The sequence below is a fragment of the Muscardinus avellanarius genome, assembly GCF_963383645.1.
Source record: "Muscardinus avellanarius genome assembly, chromosome: 10".
Lineage (NCBI taxonomy): Eukaryota > Metazoa > Chordata > Mammalia > Rodentia > Gliridae > Muscardinus > Muscardinus avellanarius.
In genome coordinates, this window is record NC_137796.1 from 105,960,495 (window position 1) to 105,985,570 (window position 25,076).

General features: G+C 53.6%; 1 protein-coding gene across 1 annotated transcript in view; it reads left to right on the forward strand.

Annotated features, from left to right (window-relative positions):
* Positions 1-14,517: 14,517 nt before the first annotated feature.
* Positions 14,518-25,076, forward strand: part of USP7 (ubiquitin specific peptidase 7) — a gene marked incomplete at both ends in the record, with an annotated part of 60,948 nt that continues 50,389 nt past the window's right edge. Inside the window, one exon of the mRNA XM_080702815.1 lies at positions 14,518-14,605. Coding sequence (XP_080558941.1) covers positions 14,518-14,605 — 88 coding nt within the window. The remainder of the gene's footprint in view (positions 14,606-25,076) is intronic.

Consider the following 25,076-nt stretch of genomic DNA (forward strand, 5'->3'; position numbering starts at 1 on the left):
CATGCTGGTACATGTCTGTGATCCCAGTACTTGGGAGGCTGAGACGGGACAATCACAGATTTGAGACTGACCTTAGAAATTTAGTGAGGCTGGGCATGTTGGTGCAGGGTTGTAATCTCCCGCGCTTGGGAGGCTGAGACAGGAGGATTGCACAGGTTCGAAGCCAGCCTCAGCTATTTAAGTGACGCTTTCAGCAACTTAGTAAGACCCTGTTTTCAAATAAAGTATAAAACAGGTGGTACTGGGTTCCATCCCTAGTACCACCAAAAAAAAAAAAAAAAGAATAAGCCGGGCGTGGTGGTGCTTGTAATCCCAGCATTTGGGAGGCTGAGACAGGAGGATCGCGGTTCTCGGACAGCCTCAGCTACTTAGTGAGGCTCTTTGCAACTCAGTGAGACCCAGTTTCAAAATAAAGAATAAAAAATAGGGCAGGGGGTGTAGCTTATAGGTCAAATGCCCCTGGGTTCCATCCCCAGATTCTCAAAAAAAAAAAAAAAGAAAGAAATTTAGTGAGAATGTCAGCAACTTTGACCCTGTTTCACCATAAAAAAATAAATAAAAATGCTGGGCGTGGTGGCGCACGCTTGTAATCCCTGTGTTTGGGAGGCTGAGACAGGAGAATCCTGCAGGTTCGAAGCCAGCCTCAGCCTCAGCTGGCTTAAGAGACCCTGTCTCCAAATAAAATATAAAATAGGTCTGGGAGTGTAGCCCAGAGGTAGAAGGCCCCTGGGTTCCATCCCCGGTACCATCAATCAATCAATCAATCAATCAATAAATAAATAGAGCTGGGAGTGTAGCTCAAAGGTAGAATGTCCTGGATTCAATCTCTAGTACAAAAAAAATTTTTTTAGTTGAAATTGGCCACAAGGCTGGGCGTGGTGGCGCATGTTTGTAATCCCAGCATTGGAGAGGCTGAGATATGGGAGGATCGCGGTTCGCAGCCAGCCTCAGCTACTTAGTGAGACCATACGCAACTCAGTGAGACCCTGTTTCAAAATAAAGAATAAAGCCTGGCGGGGTGGCGCACGCTTGTAATCCCCACACTTGGGAGGCGGAGACAGGAGGATCGCGCGGGTTCGAAGCCAGCCTCTCTGGTTTAAGAGACCCTGTTTCCAAAAAAAAAAAAAAAAATAGGTCTGGGAGTGTAGCCCGGAGGTAGAAGGGCTTCCAGGAACCCCAGGACCACCCCCAAAAAATTAAATAAATAAATAAAAAGAATAAATAGATTTTCCTGTTTTAGTCTCCCAGGTACTGGGATTACAGGCGTGTGCTACCATACCCAGTTTAAATTACCTTCTTTCTTAATCTTTGTAATCCAAGGCTCTTCCAAAGCAGGAACGGATTAACCTTACTGACCACTGTTGGATTATATTGTTTTTAGCAATCTCCTGACATTTTCTCTATCCTGGGAAAAATAAAAATCTAAAAATCTTTCAGCCAGGTGTGGTGACACACACCAGAAATCCAGTACTTGGGAGGCTGAGACAGGAGGATCCCAGGTTCGAGGACAGCCTCTGCAACTACTGCAACTCATCTACTTATTGAGACCCTGTTTCAAAATAAACAATAAAGACCAGATGTGGCGGTACTGCCTGCGATCTCAGCACTTGGAAAGCTGAGACTGGAAGGTGGTGATGTTCAAGGCCAGCCTCAGCAACTCAATGAGTCTCTCAGCAATTCAGTGAGACCTTGGTTCCAAAAACTAAATAAATAAAAATAGGTCTGGGGAGTACCCCAGAGGTGGTAGTAGGCCCTCTGGGTTCCATCCCTAATACCGCAAAAACAAAACAAAAACAAAATAGGGCTGGGAGTGTAGCTCAGAGGTAGAATGCCTCTGGGTTCAATCCCCAGTACCACAATAAATAAACAAATACAATAAAGATATTTTAAGACCAAGAGTCATAGCAATTAAAGTGACAGAAAGTAGTGTGACGGTACGCATTTGTAATCCCAGTATTTGGGAGGCTGAGACAGGAGGATCACAGGGTCATGGTCAGCCTCAGCTATTCCTTAGTGAGGCCCTTTGCTGCTCAATGAGACCCTGTTTCAAAATAAAGAATAAAAAATTGGGCTGGGAGTGTAGCTCAGAGGTAGAATTCCCTGGGTTCCATCCCCAATACCACACACACACACACACACACACACACACACACACACACACACACACACACAAATTGATTGGGTGGGATGGTGTACGCCTTTAATCCCAGTACTTGGAGACTGAGACGGGATTGCAGGCTCAGAGCCGGTCTGTGCAATTTAGTGAGGCTTTCTGTAATCTAGTGTAAGAGCTTGTTTCCAAATAAGATAAAAACAGGCGAGGGGTATAGACTGCCTCTGGGTTCAGTCGCCGAGACCACAAAAAAAGAAAGAAGAAAGAAATGGTACCAGCTAGCATTAGCAGGCTGGACGTCCGTGCTCCCCATAAACTTGCAAAGCTCCTTTCCTGCCGGGATTTCAAGCGAATCTCACGGGCCCCTAAGCTCTGACATTTCCAATGAAATTCTGGCAGAGCTGGCCGGTGTCCACGCCTCCAGCTTTCGGCCTCCCACACGCCCGGGGACCTTCCCCGGCTTCGCCTTTGCTTGGGATTTGCATTTTTCTTCCAAAACTCCTTCAGAGAGGCAGGTTTGTGGGGCCGGAGTGGGGAGGTTTGGAGAAGGGCTCCCGTTGGGAGTCCACAGCCTCAGGCCGGACAGTTAGTTACCTGAGCTGGCCTAGACATTTTGTTGCCTCCGGGAAAACCTACTCAGAAATCCACTTCTTCCTCTTGGCTATATTTATTAGTCTTTCCTGTGGATTTGAAGTTGAACGAGATGAGGGCAGCTCCTAGCTGTGAGATGCCATTCTGCTCTTTGGAATAGACATTTCAAATTTTGAGCCGGGCTTGGTGGTGCACACTTGTAATCCCAGTATTTGGGAGGCCAGCCTCAGCTACTACTTATAGTGAGGCCCTTTGTAACTCAGTGAGACCCTGTTTCCAAATAAAGAATAAAAAATAGGACCGAGAGCCGGACGTGGTGGTATGCGCTTGTAATCCCAGCATTCTGGAGGCTGAGACCTGAAGGATCGCGGTTCGCGGACAGCCTCAGCTACTTAGTGAGGCCCTCTGCAACTCAGTGAGACCCGGTTTCCAAATAAAGAATAAAAAATAGGGCAGGGGGTGTAGCTTGGAGGTCAAATTCCCCTGGGTTCCATCCCCAGACCCGCAAAAAAAAAAAAAAAAAAAATAGGGCAGGTGGTATAGTGGTATAGTTCGGAGGTCGAATGACCCTGGGTTCCATGGATCTCAGAAACCCAGCAAGACCCTCTTTTCAAATAAGAAATAAAATGGGGTTGGGGCTGTAGCTCAGAGGTAGAATGCCCCTGGTTCAATCCTCAGTTAGACAGACACATAACACACACACACACACACACACACACACACACACACACACACACACAGGTGCCCTGGGAGCATTCTGTGGGGGGATCACTTAGATTCGAGACGGAAGGAATTGGAGAAAGCAGAGATCTTCCTGTCTTTTTCCCACCACCCCCTTAGTACTTTGCAGAAATGATACAAAAAACAAACATATGCACAAAACTGTCACATTTGATAGAGAATCCACAAAACTGCCCAGATTTGATAGAAAAATAGAGATAACACGTTAACGCGGTAATTTTAGTCAGCCGCCGGCTACAATATGTGTGGTGGAGAAATACAGACCCAGGTCGGAGCTGAGCTGGGCCCAGCCAAGGGGGCCACAGGACAAGGTCGAGGCCCAGGCACTTTGCCCTCCTTGGAGGGGCTGGACTGGAAGGTTCTGGACCTACCTAGGCCTGGGGACAGGGAGTTACCTGATCCGGATGTGGGTTTTGTTTTTGTTTGTGCTTTTTTTTTTGTGTGGTACTGGGGATCCAACCCAGGGGCATCTGTCTTCCTGCTACACCCAGCCCCAGTTTTATTTCTTATTTGGAAACAAGGTCTGGCTGGGTTGATGAGAGTCTCAGTACTTGCCGAGGCTGTCCTCGAACCTGCGATCCTGCTGTCTCAGCCTCCCAAGCACTGAGTTTACAGGCCTGCGCCACCACGCCGGGCCTTCTCTGCTTCTTGGAGGCTTGGCTTACAGTGGAGAGGGCCTGGGAGGGAGAGGTCACCCACGGAGGGTGGAGGGGAAGGTACTAGTGAGAAAGACAGAAGGGCTGAAAGGGATGGGGCTCTGAACCAGGGCCGGGGGAGAGAGGCAGACAGACAGACACACTGACAGCCTTGGAGGGAGGACTTGGAGTCCAGCTTTTGCTGGAATGGGCTGGACCTTGCAGAGCTGCGCCGAGCTGCCGTGCTCACCCCTAGTCTCCCTGTGGGCCTGCTTTCATAGGAGGGGACTTGCTGGGGCCTGCGATGACCCTATTTGCTTTAGGAGGCACCGGCCACCTTTTAGAATGTGACTGAAAGGTTGAAAATAGGGAGTTTAGGAGGGAGGTAAAAACGCCAACCGGGTTGTCAGAAGCTGCTTTACTGGGGGAGTCAGCCGGCGGTGGGGGAAGGGACCAAGGGCCATGCGCCGGGAGTTGTGCATAGTCCTTCCTGATGGGCCGGCGGAATCTCGCGGTAGATCCCAGGCGCCGAAGTTTTATAGGCATGCCGGTTCTCCCGTGACATCTGTAGTCTCAGATCTCAAGTATGTCTGGTGGCACCTGTAGTCTCCTGATATCTCCGCTTCTGGCTTCCGGGGTTCACCCTCCTGTTCCCGGGGAGGGAAGGGACCCCACTTACCAGTGATGACCAAGAGATGACAAGGTGATAGGTCATAACCCTGGTTGTGGGTCACTGGCCTAGTGCCCCTAGTTGGGGTCCAGGGAGTATGGTGATAAAGGACTCTGGGGTGAACACAGGAAAGGGTGTGATGGGGGGTCAGTCCTGGGGATGAGGCCATCCTCTGGCCAACTTATTTTACTTTTTTTTTTTTTTTTTGGGTGGTACTGGGGATGGAACCCAGAGGCTTTCTACCTCCGGGCTATACTCCCAGACCTATTTTATATTTTCTTATTTGGAAATAGGATCTCACTAAGTTGCTGAGAGCCTCACTAAGTAGCTGAGGCTGGCTTTGAAACTGCGATCTTCCTGTCTCAGCCTCCCAAGAGCGGGGATTACAAGGGTGAACAACCACACCTGGCTTTATATTACTTTTTTTTTGTGTGTGTGTGTGTGTGTGGTACTGGAGATTGAACCCAGAGGCATTCTATCTCTGAGCTACACCTTCAGCCCTATTTTATTGTTAATTTGAAATGGGATATTGCTAGGTTAGAGTTTTGCTACATGGCTGAGGCTGGCCTTGAACTTGCAATACCTATCTCAGCCTCTCATATACTCCCTAGTGGTTGCAGTGTGTGTGTGTGTGTGTGTGTGTGTGTGTGTGTGTGTGTGTGTGTGTGTGTTGCCAGAAATTAAACCCAGAGGCATTCTACCACTGTGTGACACCCTCAGCCCTATTTTTTTATTCTTTTTTTTTCCCGGTATGGGAATGGAACCCAGGGGCATTCTACCTCTGAGTGACACCCCCAACCTTATTTTTTAGTCTTTTAATTTTTTTTTATTTTGAAACAGGCTCTCACTGAGTTGCAAAGGGCCTCGCTAAGTAGCTGAGGCTGTCCTCAAACTGTGATCCTCCTGTCTTAGCCTCCCAAATACTAGGATTACAAGCCTGTGCCACCACGCCAGGCTCACAAGTTGCCGAGGCTGGCCATAAAAAACTTGTGATCTTCCTGTCTCAGCCTCCTAAATACTGGGATTACAAGTGTGTGCCACCACGCCCGGCTCAATGGTTGTGTGTTGTGTGTTTTGTGGTACTGGGAATTGAACCCAGAGGCATTCTACTTCCAAGTTATGTCGCCAGCCCAGTTTTATTTCTTATTTGGAAGCAGGGTCTTGCTAAACTGCCGAGGCTGGCTTCCAACCTGCAATCTTCCTGTCTCAGCCTCCCAAGTACCGGGATTACTAGTGTGTACCACCACGCCTGGCTAAGTGGTTGTGTTTTAGGCAAAGGATGGTTCCTGCGGACTTCTTGTGATCCAGGAGACGTCTGGGCTGGAGATGGAGCTCAGTGGTCCAGCATGCGAAGGCCCTGGGTTTAACCTGCTGTTGAAAGTGGCCGCTGTCTGTTTTCCAGCCAACATAGAGGAGACAGTGTAAGGGTAGCTTTTTCCTCCAGCCGGGCACTGAGCGCCAGGGCGTGGTGCAGGCTCTGCACTTGTCTTATCACTGAGCTACATTCCCAGCTCCTCAAACACGTCCTAGGAAGGATGATGCCTTTCTCAGTGCGTGCTTTCAGTGGGGGTTGCTAGAAAGTGACTCTACAACTAATATCCCCAGTACCTAAAAAAACAAAAAAACAGCTGGGCATGATGGCGTATGCCTATAATCCCAGTACTTGGGAGGCTGAGACAGGAATTTGGCCCCTGCAACTCAGTGAGACCCTGTTTCAAAATAAAAACTAAAGGCGGGGTATGGTGCCGCACCCTCGTAATCCCAGCAATCAGGAGGCTGAGACAGGATCATGGTTCATGGACAACCTCAGCTACTACTTAGTGAGGCCCTTTGCAACTCAGGGAGACCCTGTTTCAAAATAAAGAATAAAAGATAGGGATGGGAGCCAGGTGTGGTGGCGCACGCTTGTAATCCCCGCGCTTGGGAGGCGGAGACAGGAGGATCGCGCAGGTTCGAAGCCAGCCGTGCGCGCTGGCTTAGGAGACCCTGTTTCCAAATAAAAATGTAAAAATAGGTCTGGGAGTGTAGCCCGGAGGTAGAAGGGCTTCCAGGAACCCCAGTACCACCAAAAAAAAAAAAAAAATCAAAATAAAGAATAAAAGATAGGGATGGGAGCCAGGTGTGGTGGTGCACGCTTGTAATCCCCGTGCTTGGGAGGCTGAGACGGGAGGATCACACAGGTTCGAAGCCAGCCTCAGCTACTAAGTGAGACCCTGTTTCCAAATAAAATAGAAAATGGGTCTGGGAGTATAGCCCGGACGTAGAAAGCCTCTGGGTTCCACCCCCAGTACCACCAAAAAAAAAAAAAAAAAAAAAAAAAGATAGGGCTGGGGGTGTAGCTCGGAGGTAGAATGCCCTGGGTTCCATCCCCAGTACCGCAAAACAAACAAACAAACAAACAGAAATGAGGAAGCCGGGGGTGGTGGCACATGTTTGTAATTCCAGTACTTGGGAGGCTGAGACAGGAGGGTCACAGGTTTGAAGCCAGCCTCAGCAACTTAGGCCCTCCACAATGTACTGAGTCTCTGTTTCAAAATAATAAAATAGGGCTGGGGGCGTATCTCAGAACGGCCCTCGGTTAGGTCCTCAGTGCCACCAAAAAAAAAAAAAAAAAAAAGAGAAAAAGAGGAAAGTGGGTACCGGTAGCTGCCCGCGTAGCCCTGGCCTCTCTTTCCTCTTTGAATTTGTTAACATTTTCCCCCCTTTGTTTGGTACTGGGATTGAACCCAGGGGTGCTCTGTGAATGAGCTACATCTCCGCCCCCTTTTAAATTTTATTTTGAGACTGGGTCTCAGTAAGTTGCCCAGGCTGGCCTCCATTTTGCAATCCTCCTGCTTCAGCCTCCCAGGTCGACGGGAATATAAGTGTGTGTCACCACACCAGCTATTTTGTTCAAATGAGTCAACCTGCTTACTCTACTACATCTTTGTGAGTTGGCTTATTATTTTTGTTGTTGTTGTTGTTGTTGTTGTTGTTGTTATTATTATTATTATTATTATTATTATTATTATTGGTACTGGGAATGGAGCACAGGGGCATTCTAGCTCCGAGCTACACCCCTGCCCTGTTTTTTATTCTTTATTTGGAAACAGGGTCTCACTGAGTTGCAGAGGGCCTCACCAAGGAGCTAGCCGAGGCTGGCCACTAACCGCGATCCTCCTGCCTCAGCCTCCCAAATGCCGGGATTAATTACAAACATGCGCTACCACGGCTGGCCCTATTTTTTTATTTTTTAAGTAAGCTTGACTCCAACCTCTATGTACACACCTGCCAAACTAATGATTCTGTGGAGAATTTGCTTGGTAATTTTTTTTTTTTTTTTTTTTTTTTTTTTTTTTGCGGTACTGGGGATGGAACCCAGGGGCATTGTACCTCCAAGCTACACCCCCAGCCCTATTTTTTGGTCTTTTTATTTTTGAACAGGTTCTCACTGAGTTGCAGAGGGCCTCACTAAGTAGCTGAGGCTGTCTGAGAACCGTGATCCTCCAGTCTCAGCCTCCCAAATGCCGGACAAGCGTGCGCCACCCCACCTGGCTGTTTTGTGGATATTTGACTGTGTCCTTTCCTAAAACATAGGCAGGAGGAATTCTAACTCAGCACCCCTTGGTCATTTACTGAGCCAAGAGGCAGATAACAGGCCCAGCATATCCAGCCCATAAAGATCTGAGTAAAAGAGCGGTAGGTCTTTCTTGGGTTAGGCGCGGGGTCCTCAGCTCTTGTCTTTTCCTGCTTTTATTTATTTTATTTTTATTATTTATTTTTTTGCAGTACTGGGGATGTAACCCAAGGGCGTTGCACATCGGAGCTACACCTCCAGCCCTATTTTTTAGTCTTCTTAGTTTTGAAACAGGGTCTCCCTGAGTTTCAAAGGGCCCACTAAGTAGCTGAGGCTGTCCGCGAACCATGATCCTCTGGTCTCCGCCTCCTGAATGCTGGGTGTACACTTGTGATCCTGATTTTTTTTTTTTTTTTTTTTGGGTGGTACTGGGAATGGAACCCAGGGGCCTTCTACCTCCGGGCTACACTTCCAGACCTATTTTATTTTTTATTTGGAGACAGGGTCTCTTAAACCAGCTGAGGCTGGCTTTGAACCTGCGCAATCCTCCTGTCTCAGCCTTACAAGAGTGCCCGGCTCAATGATCCTGCTTTTATTCTTAAGCATCTCACAGCGAAGGGCAATAGTGCACACTCGCTCGTAATCCCTGTATTTGGGAGGCTGGGACAGAAGGATGGCAGGTTGGAGGCCGGACTCAGCAATGCCCTGACCGCTTAGCAACCTAGTGAGATCCTATTTCAAAACAAAAAATGGGGGTGGAGGTTGGAGGTTGAATCCCTCTGGGTTTAATCTCCAGTAACAGAAACACACACACACACATCCCATAAATAAAACCATCTTACCACCTCTGAATATTGAAATTTTTATCATTTCTGCCACAAGCCTTACTCCCCATTTTCCTGATAAGAACCTTGAGTTCTGCCGGGCGTGGTGGCGCACACTTGTAATCCCAGCGTTTGGGAGGCTGAGACCAGAGGATCTGCGGTTCACAGCCAGCCTCCGTACTTAGTGAGGACCTTTGCAACTCAGTGAGACCCTGTTTCAAAATAAAGAATAAAAAATAGGGCTGAGCCAGGCGTGGTGGCGCACGCTTGTCATCCCAGCATTCGGGAGGCTGAGGCCAGAGGATCGCGGTTCGCGGACAGCCTCAGCTACTTAGTGAGGCCCTCTGCAACTCAGTGAGACCCGGTTTCCAAATAAAGAATAAAAAATAGGGCAGGGGGTGTAGCTCAGAGGTCAAATGCCCCTGGGTTCCATCCCCAGACCCTCCCCCCCAAAAAAAAGGCTGGGCTTGTAGCTCAGAGTTAGAATGCCCCTGGGTTCCATTCCCAGTACCACAAAACAAAAACAAAACAAACAAAAAACTTGAGTTCAGAGAGGTTACTTAACTTTTGTGTATGTGGTTCTAGGGATTGAACTGAAGGGTGCTGCAGCATTGAACTTCATCCCGTCTCTGTTTTATTATTTTTATTTTGAGATGGGTCTCAGAGTTGCCCAGGCTGGCCTCCCACCTTACTTTTTTGAGTTTTGTTCAGATTACAGGCATATGCCCCTGAGCCCAGCCAAACTTTTCAAATTCAGGATTTTTTTTTTTTTTTTTTTGGTGTGTGTGTGTATAAAACAAGGGATTGCATCTAGGGGTATTCTACCTACCTCCAAGTTACACCCCCACCCCAGCCTTTTGTGTGTGTGTGTGTGTGGTGTGTGTGTGTGTGTGTGTGTGTGTGGTACTGGGGATGGAGCCCAGGGGCATTCTACCTCTAAGTTACATCCCCAGCCCTATTTTTTATTCTTTCTTTCTTTCTTTTTGTGGTACTGGGGGTAGAATCCAGGGGCTTTTCTACCTCTGGGCTATACTCCCAGACCTATCTTATTTTTTATTTTTTGTGGTACTAAGGGTGAAACCCAGGGGCCTTCTACCTCCGGGCTTCACTCCCAGACCAATTTTATATTTTATTTGGAAACAGGGTCTAAGTTGTTGAAAGCCTCACTAAGTAGTTGAGGCTGGCTTTGAACCTGTGCAATCCTCCTGTCTTAGCCTCCCAAGTGCAGGGATTACAAGTATGCACCACCATGTCTGGCTTCTATTTTTAAATTTTTTTTTTTTTTTTTTTTTTTTTGGTGGTACTGGGGGGTAGAACCCAGGTGTGTTTTCTATATCCGGGCTATACTCCCAGACCTATTTTTTTTTATACTTTATTTGGAAACAGGGTCTCACTAAGTTACTGAGAGCCTCACTAAGTAGCTGAGGCTGGCTTTGAACCTGTGCAGTCCTCCTGTCTCAGCCTCCCAAGCGCGGGGATTAAAGCGTGCCCGGCTTTATTCTTTATTTTGAAAAGGGTCTCACTGAGTTGCAAAGGACCTAAGTAGCCGAGGCTGTCTGCGAATCTGGATCCTCCTGTCTGAGCTTCCAGAATGCTGGGCCCAGGCTATTTTTTATTCTTAATTTGAAAGAAGGTCTCACAAAGTTGGGCAGGGCCTCACTTAGTAGCTGAGGCTGGCTGCAAACCTGGGATCCTCCTGTCTCAGCCTCCCAAGCACTGGAATTACAAGCGTGCGCCGCCACACCTGCATTTAAAGTCAGGATTTTAGAGAAGCCTGGATAAGATCCAGGTCAGGTAACTCAGACTCTTCAAGCCCCTCACTCTGGCCTGGCCTTAGTTGCAAAACCTTGGGTGAGACCCATCTCTCAATCTGAACCCAAATCCCCATTGCTAAACGTGTGGTGTGTGTGATTTGGTCATCTTTGTGTGTGTGTGGCATTAGGGAATGAATCCAGGGTCATTCTACCTCTGAGCTATACCTCTATTTCTATGTTTTTTTTTTAAATTTATTTTCAAACAGGGTCTCACTAGGCTAATGAGATTCTCACTCTGCTGAGACTGTCCTTGAACCTACAATTCTCCTGTCTCAGCTTCCCAAGTACTGGGATTACAAGTGTGCACCACCACGCCTGGCTGGGATTTGGCCATCTTTCTAAGGCACAGATTATTTAAGCCCTTGGTATTTCTTGGAGGACAGTGTAAAGACCTGTTAATCCATTTTTCCTCTGACACTCCTATGATTTCAGACCCCGACCAACATAGTCTCTTAGGTAGATAAATATTTTGGTTTTTCAAGAACAAAACTGAACCAACTGTTTATGCCAAGTCATGGGCCGGCCCCGGGAGCAGCAAAATATGTTTTGCTCACCCAGTAATGATAGGGTGGCCCCTCCCCGCACTTTACTGGTTCTACCTAATGACAGGTCAGCTTCTGGGGTGGTTCCTGTCTCCCCGGTTTTCCATCTCTTCCTTAGGTTTCTTTCTTCTTCATTTTTTTTTTTTTTTTGAGTCTAGAGATGGAACTCAGGGGCATTTGACCTCCAAGCTACACCCCTGCCCTATTTTTATTTTTTCACCCTAGTTTTTATTCTTTATTTTGAAACAGTCTCACTGAGTTGTGGAGGGCCTCACTAAGTAGCTGAGGCTGGCAGAAAGAGAACCATGATCCTTAGGTCTCCACCTCCTGAATGCTGGGATTACAAGCATGCCACCACGCCCAGGCTCTTCCTTAGATTTCTGAATCAGAGTGGACGTTACGATTTTTTTTTTAAATAGCAGCCATCAAGAATGGTGCCCTTAGTCCTCCACCCTTTGGGGCTCTCCAAGCCCTTTGGAGGGAGGCTTGTTGGCAGGAAGCAGGCATTATTCAGTGGATTCCCCTCTGCAGCTTTTCAACACACCCATTCTACCTCAGAGCTACAGGGTCTCACTAGTAGATTGCTGAGGCTGTCCTTGAACCTGTGATCCTCCCATCAAAGCCTCACAAGTACTAGGATTACAGATGTGTGCCACCACTCCTGGTGTATTTATTTATTTATTTATTTGCGTACTGGGGATGGAACCCAGGGACATTCTAGCTCTGAGCTACGCCCCCAGCCCTATTTTTTATTCTTTATTTGGAAATAGGGTCTCACTAAGTTGCAGAGGGCCTAAGTAGCTGAAACTGGTGAACCGCGATCCTCCTGTCTCAGCCTCCTGAATGCTGGGATCACAAACTTGCTCCACCACACCCGGCTTATTTATTTTTAAGACAGCGTCTCCCTAAGTTCCTGAGGGTCTTGAACCTAAGATCCTACTCTCCCCAGCCTCCCAAAGCACTGGAATTACAGACGTGCGCCCCCTTGCCAGATTGAAAGCGTCCTTTTAAATCTTGAACTCAGCAAATGATGAGGCTGGCGTGTGAACCGATAAGCCTATCACGTTCTCCCCAACTTTTCCTCTGCCAGAACTGGCCTTCCTTCCGCAAAGCCCGGGAGCACCTTCGCCCAGAGCTCTTTTGCACGGGGAACTGTTCATTAGCATTTGTGTGAAAAACAAGTTTTCCGAGCTCCGGAGGAGGGGGGGAATCACCTATCAGCCGCATTCTGCCCCCCTGGCCCGGCAGGAAGTTCACTGGGGGGGAACCTTCGAGTGTCTGAGCTGCCTGGGGCGCGGTGGAACCCCACCTCCATCCAGCCCGCCCTCAGTAGGAATCCCACCCCCGGGAGCCCGCGCGTCCCGAGCTGCGGGCTCACTTCTGTGAACCCAGTGTTCTTTGGGGGGTGAGCAGATGTACTGTGCAGGAGCCGCAAAGAAACGCGGCGAGAGGGGGTAGGGAGGTGGCGTGCGGGACAGGAACCCCCCTCCTGGCCTTTCTAGGCCAAAATTACATCCCCCCGGAGACGGGGGCGGTAGAGACGCCCCCGACCCTCTTCCTCCTCCTTCGCCTGGTCCACACAGCCCCGGTTACCATGGAAAAGCGGGGACCCTCGGCATCAACGGGCCTGGGCCGGGCCACAGACAGGGGATGGGGGGCGCGCCCCGGGGCTTCTGAGCGCGGAGCGGGCCGGGCCGGGGCGCACACTCTCGCCCGGGCCGGCGGGGAGGGGGGCGCGCGCGGCCGCCCGAGCCTTGGGGGTGGGCGCCGGGGGCTGAGCGCGGTCTCCCGGGCCAGGGGGGTGGGCGCCGGGGGCTGAGCGCGGTCTCCCGGGCCAGGGGGGTGGGCGCCGGGGGCTGAGCGCGGTCTCCCGGGCCAGGGGGGTGGGCGCCGGGGGCTGAGCGCGGTCTCCCGGGTCAGGGGGTGGGCGCCGGGGGCTGAGCGCGGTCTCCCGGGTCAGGGGGGTGGGCGCCGGGGGCTCAGCGCGGCCGCCCGAGCCTTGGGGGCGGCGCCGGGGTCTGAGCGCGGTCTCCCGAGCCTGAGGGGGGGGGCGCCGGGGTCTGAGCGCGGTCTCCCGAGCCAGGGGGGTGGGCGCCGGGGGCTGAGCGCTGTCTCCCGAGCCTGGGGGGGGCGCCGGGGGCTGAGCGCGGTCTCTCGAGCTTTGGGGGGGGGCGCCGGGGGCTGAGCGCGGTCTCCCGGGTCAGGGGGGGGGCGCTGGGGGCTGAGCGCGGCCGCCGAGGCCCCGCTCCCCGCCCCGCCCGGCCACGGGCAGCAGTTGGGGCCGCGCCCCCGCCGGGGCGGCGCCCGCGCCCCGCCCGGCCCCCGCGGCGCGGCCCCCCCGCAGGCCGGGCCGGGCCGGGGGCGGGCCCCTGCGGGCCGCGGCCCCGCCCCCCGCGCCGCCCCCCGCGCCGCCCCGCCCTCCGGCTCCCGCCCGCGGCCGGCGCTCGGCTCGCTCTCGCCCCCCATGCGGATGTGACATTTCACGCCGCCGCCATTTTGAGAGCCCGCGGAGCCGAGCGCCGGGCCGCGTCCTCCGCCGGAGCCCCGCCGCCGCCGCCGCCGCCCGCGCCGCCGCCCCGCCCGCCGCCCGCCGCCGCCGCCGCCCGCCGGCCCCCGGGCCCGCTCGCCCGCCCGCCGCCCCCGGCGCCCGGCCCGCGGCGGGGCTGCGCCCGCCCGGCCGCCCTCCGCCCGGCCCGCCGCCCGGCGCGCCGCGGCCCCGCAGCCCCGGCCCCGGCCCCGGCCCCGGCGGCGGCGGCGGCAGGCGGGCCCCGCGCGGGCGGCGGCGGCGGCGCTGCGGGAGGCCCGGCCCGGCCCGCCGCGGCGCCGCGATTGGGCGCATCGCGAGCAAGTACGTGCGCGTCTCCCTGCCGCCGCCGCCGCCGCCGCCCGCCGCCCGCCGCCCCGGGGCCGCCGCCGCCGAGGACGCGCGGGAGCAGGAGGAGGAGGAGGCCGCCCCGCCGCCGCCGCCGCCGCCGCCGCCGCCGCCCGGCCCGCCGCCCGCGCGCCCGGCCCGCCGCAGGCCGCGGCCGCCATGAACCACCAGCAGCAGCAGCAGCAGCAGCAGCAGCAGAAGGCGGGCGAGCAGCAGCTGAGCGAGCCCGAGGACATGGAGATGGAAGGTGAGGCCGCCGCCGCGGCCGGGCGCCCATTGTGGCCGGCGGCTCGCCATCTTTACGCAGGCCCGGGCCCGGCCGGCCGCGGTGCACCGTCATGGGCCCCGCCGCGCATTGTGCGGCGCCCGGCCCGGGCACAAAGCGCGGGCGGAGCGGGGCCGCCGCACCTGCGCCCGCGCGGCCGGACACCTGCGAGGCCGAGGCCGAGGCTCGCGGCCCCGGGCCGGACCTCGGCGGCGCGCGCTGGCCGGGGCCCGGCTGCCCCCTCGGCGGCGTGATGGAGGCGGGGGCTCGGGCCGCGGGGCGTCGGAGGGCACCCCGCGTGGCTCGTGATCCGCGGCGGGGAGGGGGTGGCTGGCCTCCGCGCCCGCGGGGGGCCCGGGCTGCGGCGCCCCGGGTCTGCTCCCCGCGGGAGGGCTCGGGTGTGGGAATGAATGGAGGCCCTCGGAAGTGGCGGTGGAGCGCTGTGTCCCGCGGCCAGCGCTGGGCGGCCGGGTGGGAGCCGTGGTGGTTCCGGGGTGACTTACTGCTGGCAGTCGGCTGGCCACGGAAGGACCGGCCGTGGTGCGGAGGACAGGGCGGCTGGGGCGCTCGCCAGTGGTAACTTACCGGGGCAGGCCTGGGGGCAGGAGCGCGGAGTCCACGCCAGGGACCAGGCCAGCTGCTTCCCTGGGCCCCGGCAGGCCGGCCACTAAGCAGAGCGGCCGGCAGGTCCGATTAAGCAGAGGTCTGAAGGAATCCGTCGCCCAGAGAAGTTTGTGTCTCCCTGTTACACTCGGACTCTTTTGCAGCATGTCTAAAACCAAACCGGAAGGATTGCTCTTCAGCTTCCTTTTCCAGTAGTATCTGACCAAAATAAGATCCGGAGCACGTCAGTTTGCCAGGCACACGCTCTTACCTACTTTTCAAGTGTCTTAAGCACTAGTGAGAGCGGGAAAACCCGGCCATCGCCGGGCAGTTTGCTCGGCCCCCCCGGGGTCCGGGTTGGCGTCAGTGACCACAGGTTTCAGGGCTTGGCTCAAGGCTAGAGTGTCGAGCCCAGGAAGAGTTTTCCTTGGAGGTGGCGTGTGCTTTCAGGGTGGCTTGTATTTGCACGTCAGAGCAGTGTGTGCTTTGGAGAGGTAACCCCTGAGATCCCCTGATCTGCAGGATCCCGCAGTGGGTGACAGAGGGCTGTTGTTAGTGGCTGCCGCGGCCGCCAACTGTTCCGGCTGAGCCTGGGTCCAGGTTTCCTTATGCAGGAGGCCCCCGTCCCCAGGGCCGTGGTCCTTGAGGAGTCCCAGTGAGCGTCCACAGGTGTGCGGTCGGCTCAGCCTCCCCTCCTCACGTGGGGGCTGCTCTGTAACTTTGGGTGGGGGAGAGTAAAAAGCCAGAAGGGTGGGATGGGGAATGCGGCCTAGGCGGGCTTCCTTAGCCCGGCGTGTGAGTGGGATCCCCATCAGGCGAGCCAGCAGCTTACACCTGTTGGGAGCCTTTGCCTGGCTTCCTCAGAGCCAGCAGCTGGAAGCTGTCAGGGTCCTGGCCAGCTCGAGGCTCGGTGATGAGCAGCCGCCTGCCCCTCTAGGGTGGGTGGTTTCGAGGAGCCGGGGAGACTGGTTGGGTTGGTTGGCGCTCAGCCCCTGCCCATAGGTCAGGGTTAGTTCGCTCCCCTCCCGCCCCACTTAATGGGGGTGCGCCTGCGTCCGACTGAACTCAGTCTTGGCTCAGGATTGGGTTTTAATTATGAGCAGGTAGGGGGTGGGAGGCGGAGATGAGGCCGCGTTTGGGAGCGCAGCACGGAGGCGGAAGCGGCCGTCGCACCGTGTGGGGAGGCCTGTGGGGCGGTGGAGGAGGTGGTGGTCTTAGGACTGGCCGGGATTGGATTTGCCTGGTGGTTTTGTTTGCCGTCTACCTTTGGTGGCCCGGAAGGCGTGTCTGGCTCGGGGCTGCTTCTCAAGGCCTTGGAGAGATGGTGGTCTGGTCTGTACCCTGTTGAGTCCACAAGAAGTTTCCCCAGAGCTTTCCTCCTGCACAGACGGTCCACAAAGACATAAACGGTCTGTTCCTTGCGGTCGGTTCCTGGGCCCAGGTGAGCGGGAGCTCCAAGGTGGACGGTAGTCAGTTCCTGTCTCTGTACACCTCTGCCTGCAGGAGCAAATCCTGTGTTGCCCACAGCTCCTGAAGAGGTCGTTGCTGAATTTGGGGCTCCACACCTGTGTGGGGAGATGGGGTTTCAACCTATTTTCCTGCTGAGGAATGCTTAGAAGCAGAAAGTGAGTTCTTGCGTACACACACCGACCCAGATAAGCGTCCACTTGTGCTTTCATATCTAAAGTACAGGCTCTTTCAAGTAGCCGTGTGATAGTACTGAGAGGCTGGAGGCCTTCCTCGGGGTGCTTCGGTGGCCGGAGCTCCCTTGGAGTTAGGAAGTGAGCATGGGCACGGAGAAGCTGGCACAGACTGGGCAGCCCCGGAGCGACGGAGGCGACGGCGCCCAGCGCCTGCATGCCGGCCCTGGAGCTCCACTCTTCCAGGCTGTTGATTGTTCCATTATTATCTTCTGGGATCAAATGATCCATACTGGCAAACCTGGGAAGAAAGTGTATAGTTTGTCCTGTTTTCTTCTGAATTACTTTTTTTTTGCGGGGGGGGGGCGTTAAGTTCATAGTAGGGCAGGATGATGGCTGAAAAGAATGTGGACGCCGGGCGTGGTGGCCACGCTTGTAATCCCAGCATTCTGGAGGCTGAGACTGGAGGATCGCAGTTCGCGGACAGCCTCAGCTACTTAGGCCCTCTGTAACTTAGTGAGACCCTGTTTCAAAATAAAGAATAAAAAACAGGGCAGGGGGTGTAGCTCGGAGGTCGAATGTCCCTGGGTTTCATCCCCAGACTTGCAAAAAAATCAAAGAACCTGGACTTGAGTTGGGCCTCATTTCCGTTTGCTTTTGGTGCTGGGGCAGACTTGGCTAGGCAAGTGCTCTGCCCCGGGCCGCACCCCCAGGCCTGGGTTTGAGCCTGGGTTTGCTGTGCGTTGCTGTGTGATCTCATGCAGGCTGCTTGAGCTCTCGGGTTTCTGCATTCTTGGAAAGGAGGTCATTCATACCTGCCCAGGTTGTGGTGAGACCAAACTTGGCGAGCGCGTGCAATGTGGGAGCAGCCTGTGGAGCGCAGGTGTCCACTGAGGGCGCTGCTGTCATGGTCAGACCTTCGCAGCTGAGGAGGGGTCTGCTCAGGGCACGAACCAGGGGAAACAGGCCGCAGGTGGGCCATTGACTGTTGGTGGTATGCAGATGTCCTGCCGGAATGGCTCCCTGGTGTGGAATTGCAGGAAAACCGGAGCAACCTGAGTCAAAGCAAGTGATGTCCGTGCATGCCTGGGTTTGATGTGCCTGCAGCGGAGTTTTAAAGTTGAGGCAGAATGTTTTGAGGAAAGTCGACTGGGTAATAGGAGTTGGATGTGTTGCATCGGGTATCGTGTGACTGCTGCCAGCCGGTCAGCTTGGTGGCTTCCGACTTACTGCGATGGTGTGGGAGCGCCTGGCGACGACTTGGAGAACCAGGTGGAGGCCGGCAAGCCAGCTCGCCCAGCGTCCTGTGTCGGAGTTGGCCTGAAGTTCTTCTGGGGCCCCGCATCCTCATCAGGCCTGTCGGTGTCTCTTGTCAGCCTCCTAACTGAGGCTCTGGTTGGGGCTTGTGCTGTCCCTTCTTACGGGTTCAGTCCTGAACCCCTCATAGCCAGACACTGCAGGCTGCCTGAGGCACCGCGTCGCCTGTGTTGCCCAGTGAGCCTGCACCCCAGGGTGCGGCCGTAGGTGTCTCAGTGGGGCTCGACTCCAGCGCCCTTCCCCAGGAGAGGCCGCAGTCGGGGTCCTGCATCCTTTTGGAGCAGACAGACACCTCGGGAAAGTGCTCACACCCTGCTGAGGTGTGGCCTTTCTCCTAAGCCCTTCTTTCTAGCTGGCATTTCAGCCACACTCCGAGCCAAGGGTCCCCCTGGGGGACCTGCCTCTCTCACCGTGGGATCATCAGTTTAGATGACTGAGCCTGACGCGGTGGTGCACACGTGTAATCCCAGCTTTTGGGAGGCTGGGACCAGAGGACCGCAGTTCTCAGTCAGCCCCAGCTACTTAGCGAGGCCCTCTGCAACTCAGACCCTGTTTCAAAATAAAGAATAAAAAATAGGGCTGGGAGGTGGAGCTCAGAGGTAGAATGCCCCTGGGTTCCATCCCCAGTACCACCAAAAAAAAAAAAAAAAAAAAGAAAAGAAAAAAAAGAAGGCCTTGTGCTGTTCTGCCATGTGTTTATGGAGGCACTCATTCAGGAAACAGGGCTTCCATGAAGTCTGAGGCTCAGCAGTAGTGCAGGGGCTGGCCGGCTGGCAAGGTGGCCTTTGAAAGGACGCTGAAGCCATAAACCAGTATCACTTTGATAGCTGCTAATTCACTTTTATTGCTTTCAACGTAAGTTGCTTTAAGTAACATAATGGCATTTTTTTTTATCCTGTTAGAAGAAAAAGCTTTTTTCCCCCAGAGGAGCATTTTCATAGACCTTCATAAATTACCAAAAGTTTCTTTTGAGTATTTCAAAGAATTTTTGATACTGTTTCCAGTTTTTGAATGAGTAATAAGTAGCCTGGATATTCCTGCTTGATTGCTAAGGCAGAGAACCACCCTGGAGAACAGGGTTGTAACAAGGTATTTCTTGACATTTCCCCGGGCAGAGTCAGAAGTTAAATGCCACCTGCTTCATAGACTACTTGTTCTGAACCTATCTGGACTGTTGAGAGTTGGAGCAGCGGGCTTTCCGGTGGCCAGAAAGCAGGTTGTGCCATTCCCTAGCACGCCAGCCCGTGCCTTGGCTACTGTGAGGTCGACTGTGGAAACGCTTGAGGAGAAGCAGACCCGCTTCCTGGGAATCGGAGCTTTTATTTGGAAATTGGAAACAGTTTTTAGAAAGCTTCTCAGGCAGGGACAGAAAGGCCTGGGCAAGACCGGGGGTTTGCAGAACTCAGCGGGGCACCCGTGAGTGGGCCTAGCACTGCCTGGAGAAGGCTGTGGCCTTGTTCGCCCGCAGCCCTTGGTGGTCAGATGCGCAGGTGCCCTCGGGCGCCCGCGGAGTCCACCTTGGGTCCCTGGGAACTGGACGCTGCCGAGGAGGAGGCTCCCGTGTGGAAGCAGGACAGTGTTGTGTGACTTCCTGCCTGCCGCAGGACGTCCAGGCCCAGGCCCTGGGTTCTCATTCCAGGCCAGTGACTGAGGTTTCCTGACATCCTGCTGCCGGGAGGGCAAGGTCCTGCGTTGCGGATCAGCCCGGGAACCTTGCGCAGTGCTGGCCTGCCCTGCAGTAATGGTGCCCTGGTATCTGGTGTGGAGCGAGTCGTGTGAGTTTGGTTGGGCAGCCTGTGTTGCCCAGTGAGCCCACACCCAGGGTGCGGCCGCAGGTGTCTCAGTGGTAATCAGAATTCTCTCCGCTGTCCCTCCTGCCACCCCTTTGGTGGTACTTTCAGACAGTGAAGGGCGCCTTCCCGAGGAAGCCACGTGGTGCTGCTCTGTGTAGGCCGAGCCGTGGGCCGGCAACTTAGAGTTGCAAGAGCGTTTCATCAATATGACTTTGGGGAGTGAATTATATGTCAGGGCTCATAACTGACCCTATGCGATTATTCTTTTAAAACAATTACATGTAATGCTCCTTAAAATGTGCAAATGGCTACACAGGCCAGTAGTAGCATAAACCTCTTCTCTTCCTTTCCTCTTTTTTTTTTTTTTTTTTTGGTGGTGCTGGGGATGGAACCCAGGGGCCTTCTACCTTTTATTTACACCCCCAGCCCTATTTTTTTTTTTTTTTTTTTTTTTGGTAGTACCAGGGATGAAACCCAGGGGCATCCTACCTCCAACTACGCTCCCAGTCCTATTTATTTATTTATTTTATTCTTTATTTTGAAACAGGGTCTCACCAAGTTGCAGAGGGCCTCACTAAGTAGCTGAAGCTGGCTGCGAACCGTGATCCTCTGGTCTCAGCCTCCCAAGTACTGGGATTACAAGCACCTCTTTTTAAGTAGCGTAGGATATTGGTAATATTATAAGTTCTTCTATTCTTCTATTTAATATCTGCTCGCAGGAGAAACTCACAGCTGGCAAACTGAAGTAGTTAAAACACTCAAATACTAACGTGCTTTACAACTGTCCTGGATACTTGGAACTCTCCCCATATGATTCTGGGCCTTCCTGTCTCAGAGCTAGAGCTTGTAAGGACTGAGGTGGGCAGAGGGGAGTGGAGATCTAACCTTGAGCACCCTGGGAGGAGCTAGCTGCTGAGTGGGGACAGGGTCTGCCTGGAGCCACAGCCTCCCAGCTGCCTCTCACTCTCGGTAGCAGGGATGATCAGGGCTGCTTCTCCTGGTGCTGTGTCTTCTTTGCCCTGGCCAGGATCCCGTGTTTCCCTGAAGCATCCCAGGGCTCTTAAGAATCTAACCCCAGCCAGGCGTGGTGGCGCAAGCTTGTAATCCCAGCATTCAGGCTGAGACTGGAGGATCTGGGTTCGTGGACAGCCTCAGTTACTTAGTGAGGCCCTTCGCAACCCTGTGTAGATCCTGTTTCGAAATAAAGAATAAAAAGCTGGGCGTGGTGGCGCAAGCTTGTTATCCCAGCATTCGTGAGGCTGGGACTGGAGGATTGCGGTTTTCGGACAGCCTAAGCTACTACTTACTGAGGCCCTCTGCAACTTAGTGAGACCCTGTTTCAAATTAAAGAATAAAAAATAGGGCAGGGGTATAGCTCGAAGGTCGAATGCCCCTGGGTTCCATCTCCAGACCCCCCCCCCAAAAAAAAAAGAATCTAACCCCACACCATGCAATTACTGTAGCCACCAGCCAGGGGCCAACTTAAGTTTGGAATCAATTCTTCCTTTGACTACCGGTGTTTGAAGTCTTCAGGGGTCAGCGTGCCGCCGCCCCCCCCTTCCAGTACAGATAGAGGACCCTGCATCTCCACTTGGAGCGTAAGCGCTGTGCCGCCCTAATGGATGTGGTTGGAGTCTTGCCTAGGTGTCCTGAGGACCTCATCACATGACTGTTGGAAAGATGCATTGTGTCCTGCAGGAGCAAAATGAGTAAGAAGCATATTGGAAGGGCTTCTCAAATTACTTGGGAAGAACCAGGGTTTTTTTTTTTTAAATTTCTAGTCCATGGATAATACTACTTGTTAGAACTGTAATACAAACAAATTAAGTGGAGCGGAAAGGACCTAGGAGCCGGGTGTGGTGCCCCATGCTTGTTACCTTGCAACTCAGTGAGACCCCGTTTTAAAATAATGAATTAAAACGAAGCCAGGCATGGTGCATGCTTGTAATCCCAGCATTTGGGAGGCTGAGACGGGAGCATTGCGGTTCACGGCCAGCCTCAGCTACTTAGTGAGGCCTTTGCAGCTCAGTGAGACCCTGTTTCAAAAAAGAAGGAAAAGTGGATCTGAGGCTGTAGCTCAGAGGCAGAATGCTTCTGGGTTCTATCCCTGGCACTACAAAATAAATAAATAAATAAATAAATAAATAAATAAATAAATAAATAAATATAAAGAATAGGGCTGGGGGTGTAGCTCAGAGATAGAATGCCTCACCCTCGCCGGGCGTGGTGGCGCACGCTTGTAATCCCCGCGCTTGGGAGGCGGAGACAGGAGGATCGCGCAGGTTCGAAGCCAGCCGCACGCTGGCTTAGGAGACCCTGTTTCCAAAATGAAAATGTAAAAATAGGTCTGGGAGTGTAGCCCCGAGGTAGAAGGGCTTCCAGGAACCCCAGTACCACCAAAAAAAAAAAAAAATGCCTCACCCTCCTTCCGCAAAACAAAACAGGAAAAGCTTCAGTTTAGTCGGGCTTGGTGGCGCACGCTTGTAATCCCCGCGCTTGGGAGGCTGAGACAGGAGGATCCCACAGGTTCGAAGCCAGCCTCAGCTACTCAGTGAGGCTCTCAGCAACTTAGTGAGACCCTGTTTCCAAATAAAATATAAAATAGGTTTTGGAGAGTATAGCCTGGAGATAGAAAGCCTCTGGGTTCCACTGCCAGTACCACCGGAAAAAAAAAAAAGCTTCAGTTTGTTAATAAATTCAACAAACATGAATTGCTGAATTAGATTTCAGCAGTTTGAAACAGACACTTGGTACATGCCAGTAGTCTCAGTACTGCGGAGACTGAGACAGGAAGACCTCAATTTCAGGCTCAGCCTAGCAACCAAGGAAAACCCTGTTTCAAAATAAGATAGCCCAGGCATGGTGCACATACCTGTAATTTCAATAGGTGGAAGGCTGAGATAGGATTGCAGGTTTGCAGCCAAATTCAGCAACTTAGACCCTGTTTCTAATTAAAGAATAAATTCGGGCTGGGGGTGTAACTCAGAGGCAGATTGCCCCTGGGAGAACCCTGATACCATAAAATGAATGAAAGGGCTAGGTGTAGCTCAGACTCCTTGGGTTCAATTCCCAATGATCCCTCCTCCCTCAAACAACAACAACAAAACAGTACAGGCACAATTTGGAGGAAAAAAAAAAGCATTGCAGAAATTGCATGTTTGAAGCCGGGCGTGGTGGTGCACACTTGTAATCCCCACGCTTGGGAGGCTGAGACAGGAGGGTCGCGCGGGTTCGAAGCCAGCCTCAGCTACTTAGTGAGGCTCTCAGCAACTTAGTGAGACCCTGTTTCCAAATAAAATATTCAAAAAGGTCTGGGAGTATAGCCCGGAGGTAGAAAGCCTCTGGGTTCCACCCCCAGTACCACCAAAAAAAAAAGAAAAAGAAAGAAATTGCATGTTTGTAGAAGGCACCAATAGATGATCTGTTTGTCCCCTTGTACCAGATGTGGAACAACTGTGAAAACCTAAAACCTGACCAAGAAACAGGCCACCTGGGGTAACTTTGAAATACTCATGTAGCAGAATCGAAGGCCCGGGGCGTATGTGCTTTTTCATTCCAGTGGTTACTGGGCAGAACCTTGCATGGAATAGCAGTTGCTTGTGTCAACGCCAAGTGCACACCCCAGGCAAAGGCCACAGCGCGCCTGCACACGCAGCTCTGAGTTATTTTGTGGCACTGGGGATTGAACCCAGGGGTATTCTACCTTGGAGCTGTATTCCCAGCCCTATTTCATATTTATTTTGAAATAGGGTCTTGCTAGGTTGATGAGAGTCTCACTACTTGCTGAGGCTGTCCGTCCAACCTGTGATCCTGTCTCAGCCTCCCAGGTACTGGGATCGCAGGCATGTGGCACTGTACCCGGCTCGCAGCATTTCATTAGACGGCTTTGATGTATCCTGAAAATTATAACTTATCTCCCACTGGAAGAGAGTGATCGGGGCTTCATTTATCTTTGGGTTATAGTTCCACTAGTCCTAAGATCTCCCGGGCTATGCCATGGTCCTACGTGTGTAGGCTGCCTGCAGCTGTCCGATGTGCGTGGCCGCACCAGCTTGGCAGTGCCCAGCCCACCCCTTGTTAGAGATGAGCCCCTGGGTACAGGTTGGATGTGGCAACAGATCTAAAGTTCACTCCTTGCTAGGGTACCGGCTGTAGCCCCCCACCCCATACACACACACCTGCCTGCCTGCCTTTGTCCTTTCAGGGACAGAGGGCTGGCCTACTTGCAAGGGGTGGGTTGGGGAGGACTTCCAGAGGAGGTGACATGGTGGACTGGTATCCTGAGAAATGCGGGGGAGTGGGGCTTGAATCTGCTGGCCCTGACTAGAGGTTTTGGGTCTGTGGTAGCAGAAGGACCCCCTCGCCCCCTGTGACATCTGTGCCCTGATCCCTGGCACCTGGGACGCACTCGGTCACACAGCAGAGTCCTCCTGCGGATCCCTGGTGAGGCCGTCCTTCGTGGTTCAGATGGACCTGTGTGGTCACAGGGTCCTGGGAAGGAGTCGGGTCCTGTGGCAAGAGTGGCATGGCCAGCCCCTCCTGGCCTGGAGGCACAGGGGCAACAGGGGAAGAAGTCCATGAGCCCTCAGAAGGAGCAGCCCTGCCGACACTGTGATTTTGGCCAGTGAGAGCCATTTCAGACTTGGGACCTCCAGGTTTTCAGTGATGGGTTACAGCAGTTCAAGGAAGCTGGTATGCAAGGGGCGGGTCAGGAGGTGCGCAGGTGCATGCTGAGGGCCGTTAGTGGTGTGGGCTCCAGGTGCCCCCCCCCCCCCCGAAGGGGTGCACCGAGCGAGTTGGAGAGTGGAGCCCGCTCACCCAGGGCAAGTGCAGGCCAGGGTTGGAGCCAGGGTGCCTCTGGCAGTGGAACAGCGGCGTGGCTGTGTTCATTGAGCAGCCTGGCTACCTTGTCTCCTACCTCGCCCCAGAGCGGCCAGCTGCAGACGGGCAGCCTCGTCTGAGTGTTTCTGTGTGGTTCACCACATGCTGTAAGTAGAGAAAGTCTCCTGCCACCGAAATGTGCTGGGGCCCACACAGCGCAGCATCCGGAACTTGGTGCTATAGAAAGATACCACGCGCCTCGCTACACATTGCCGGTGG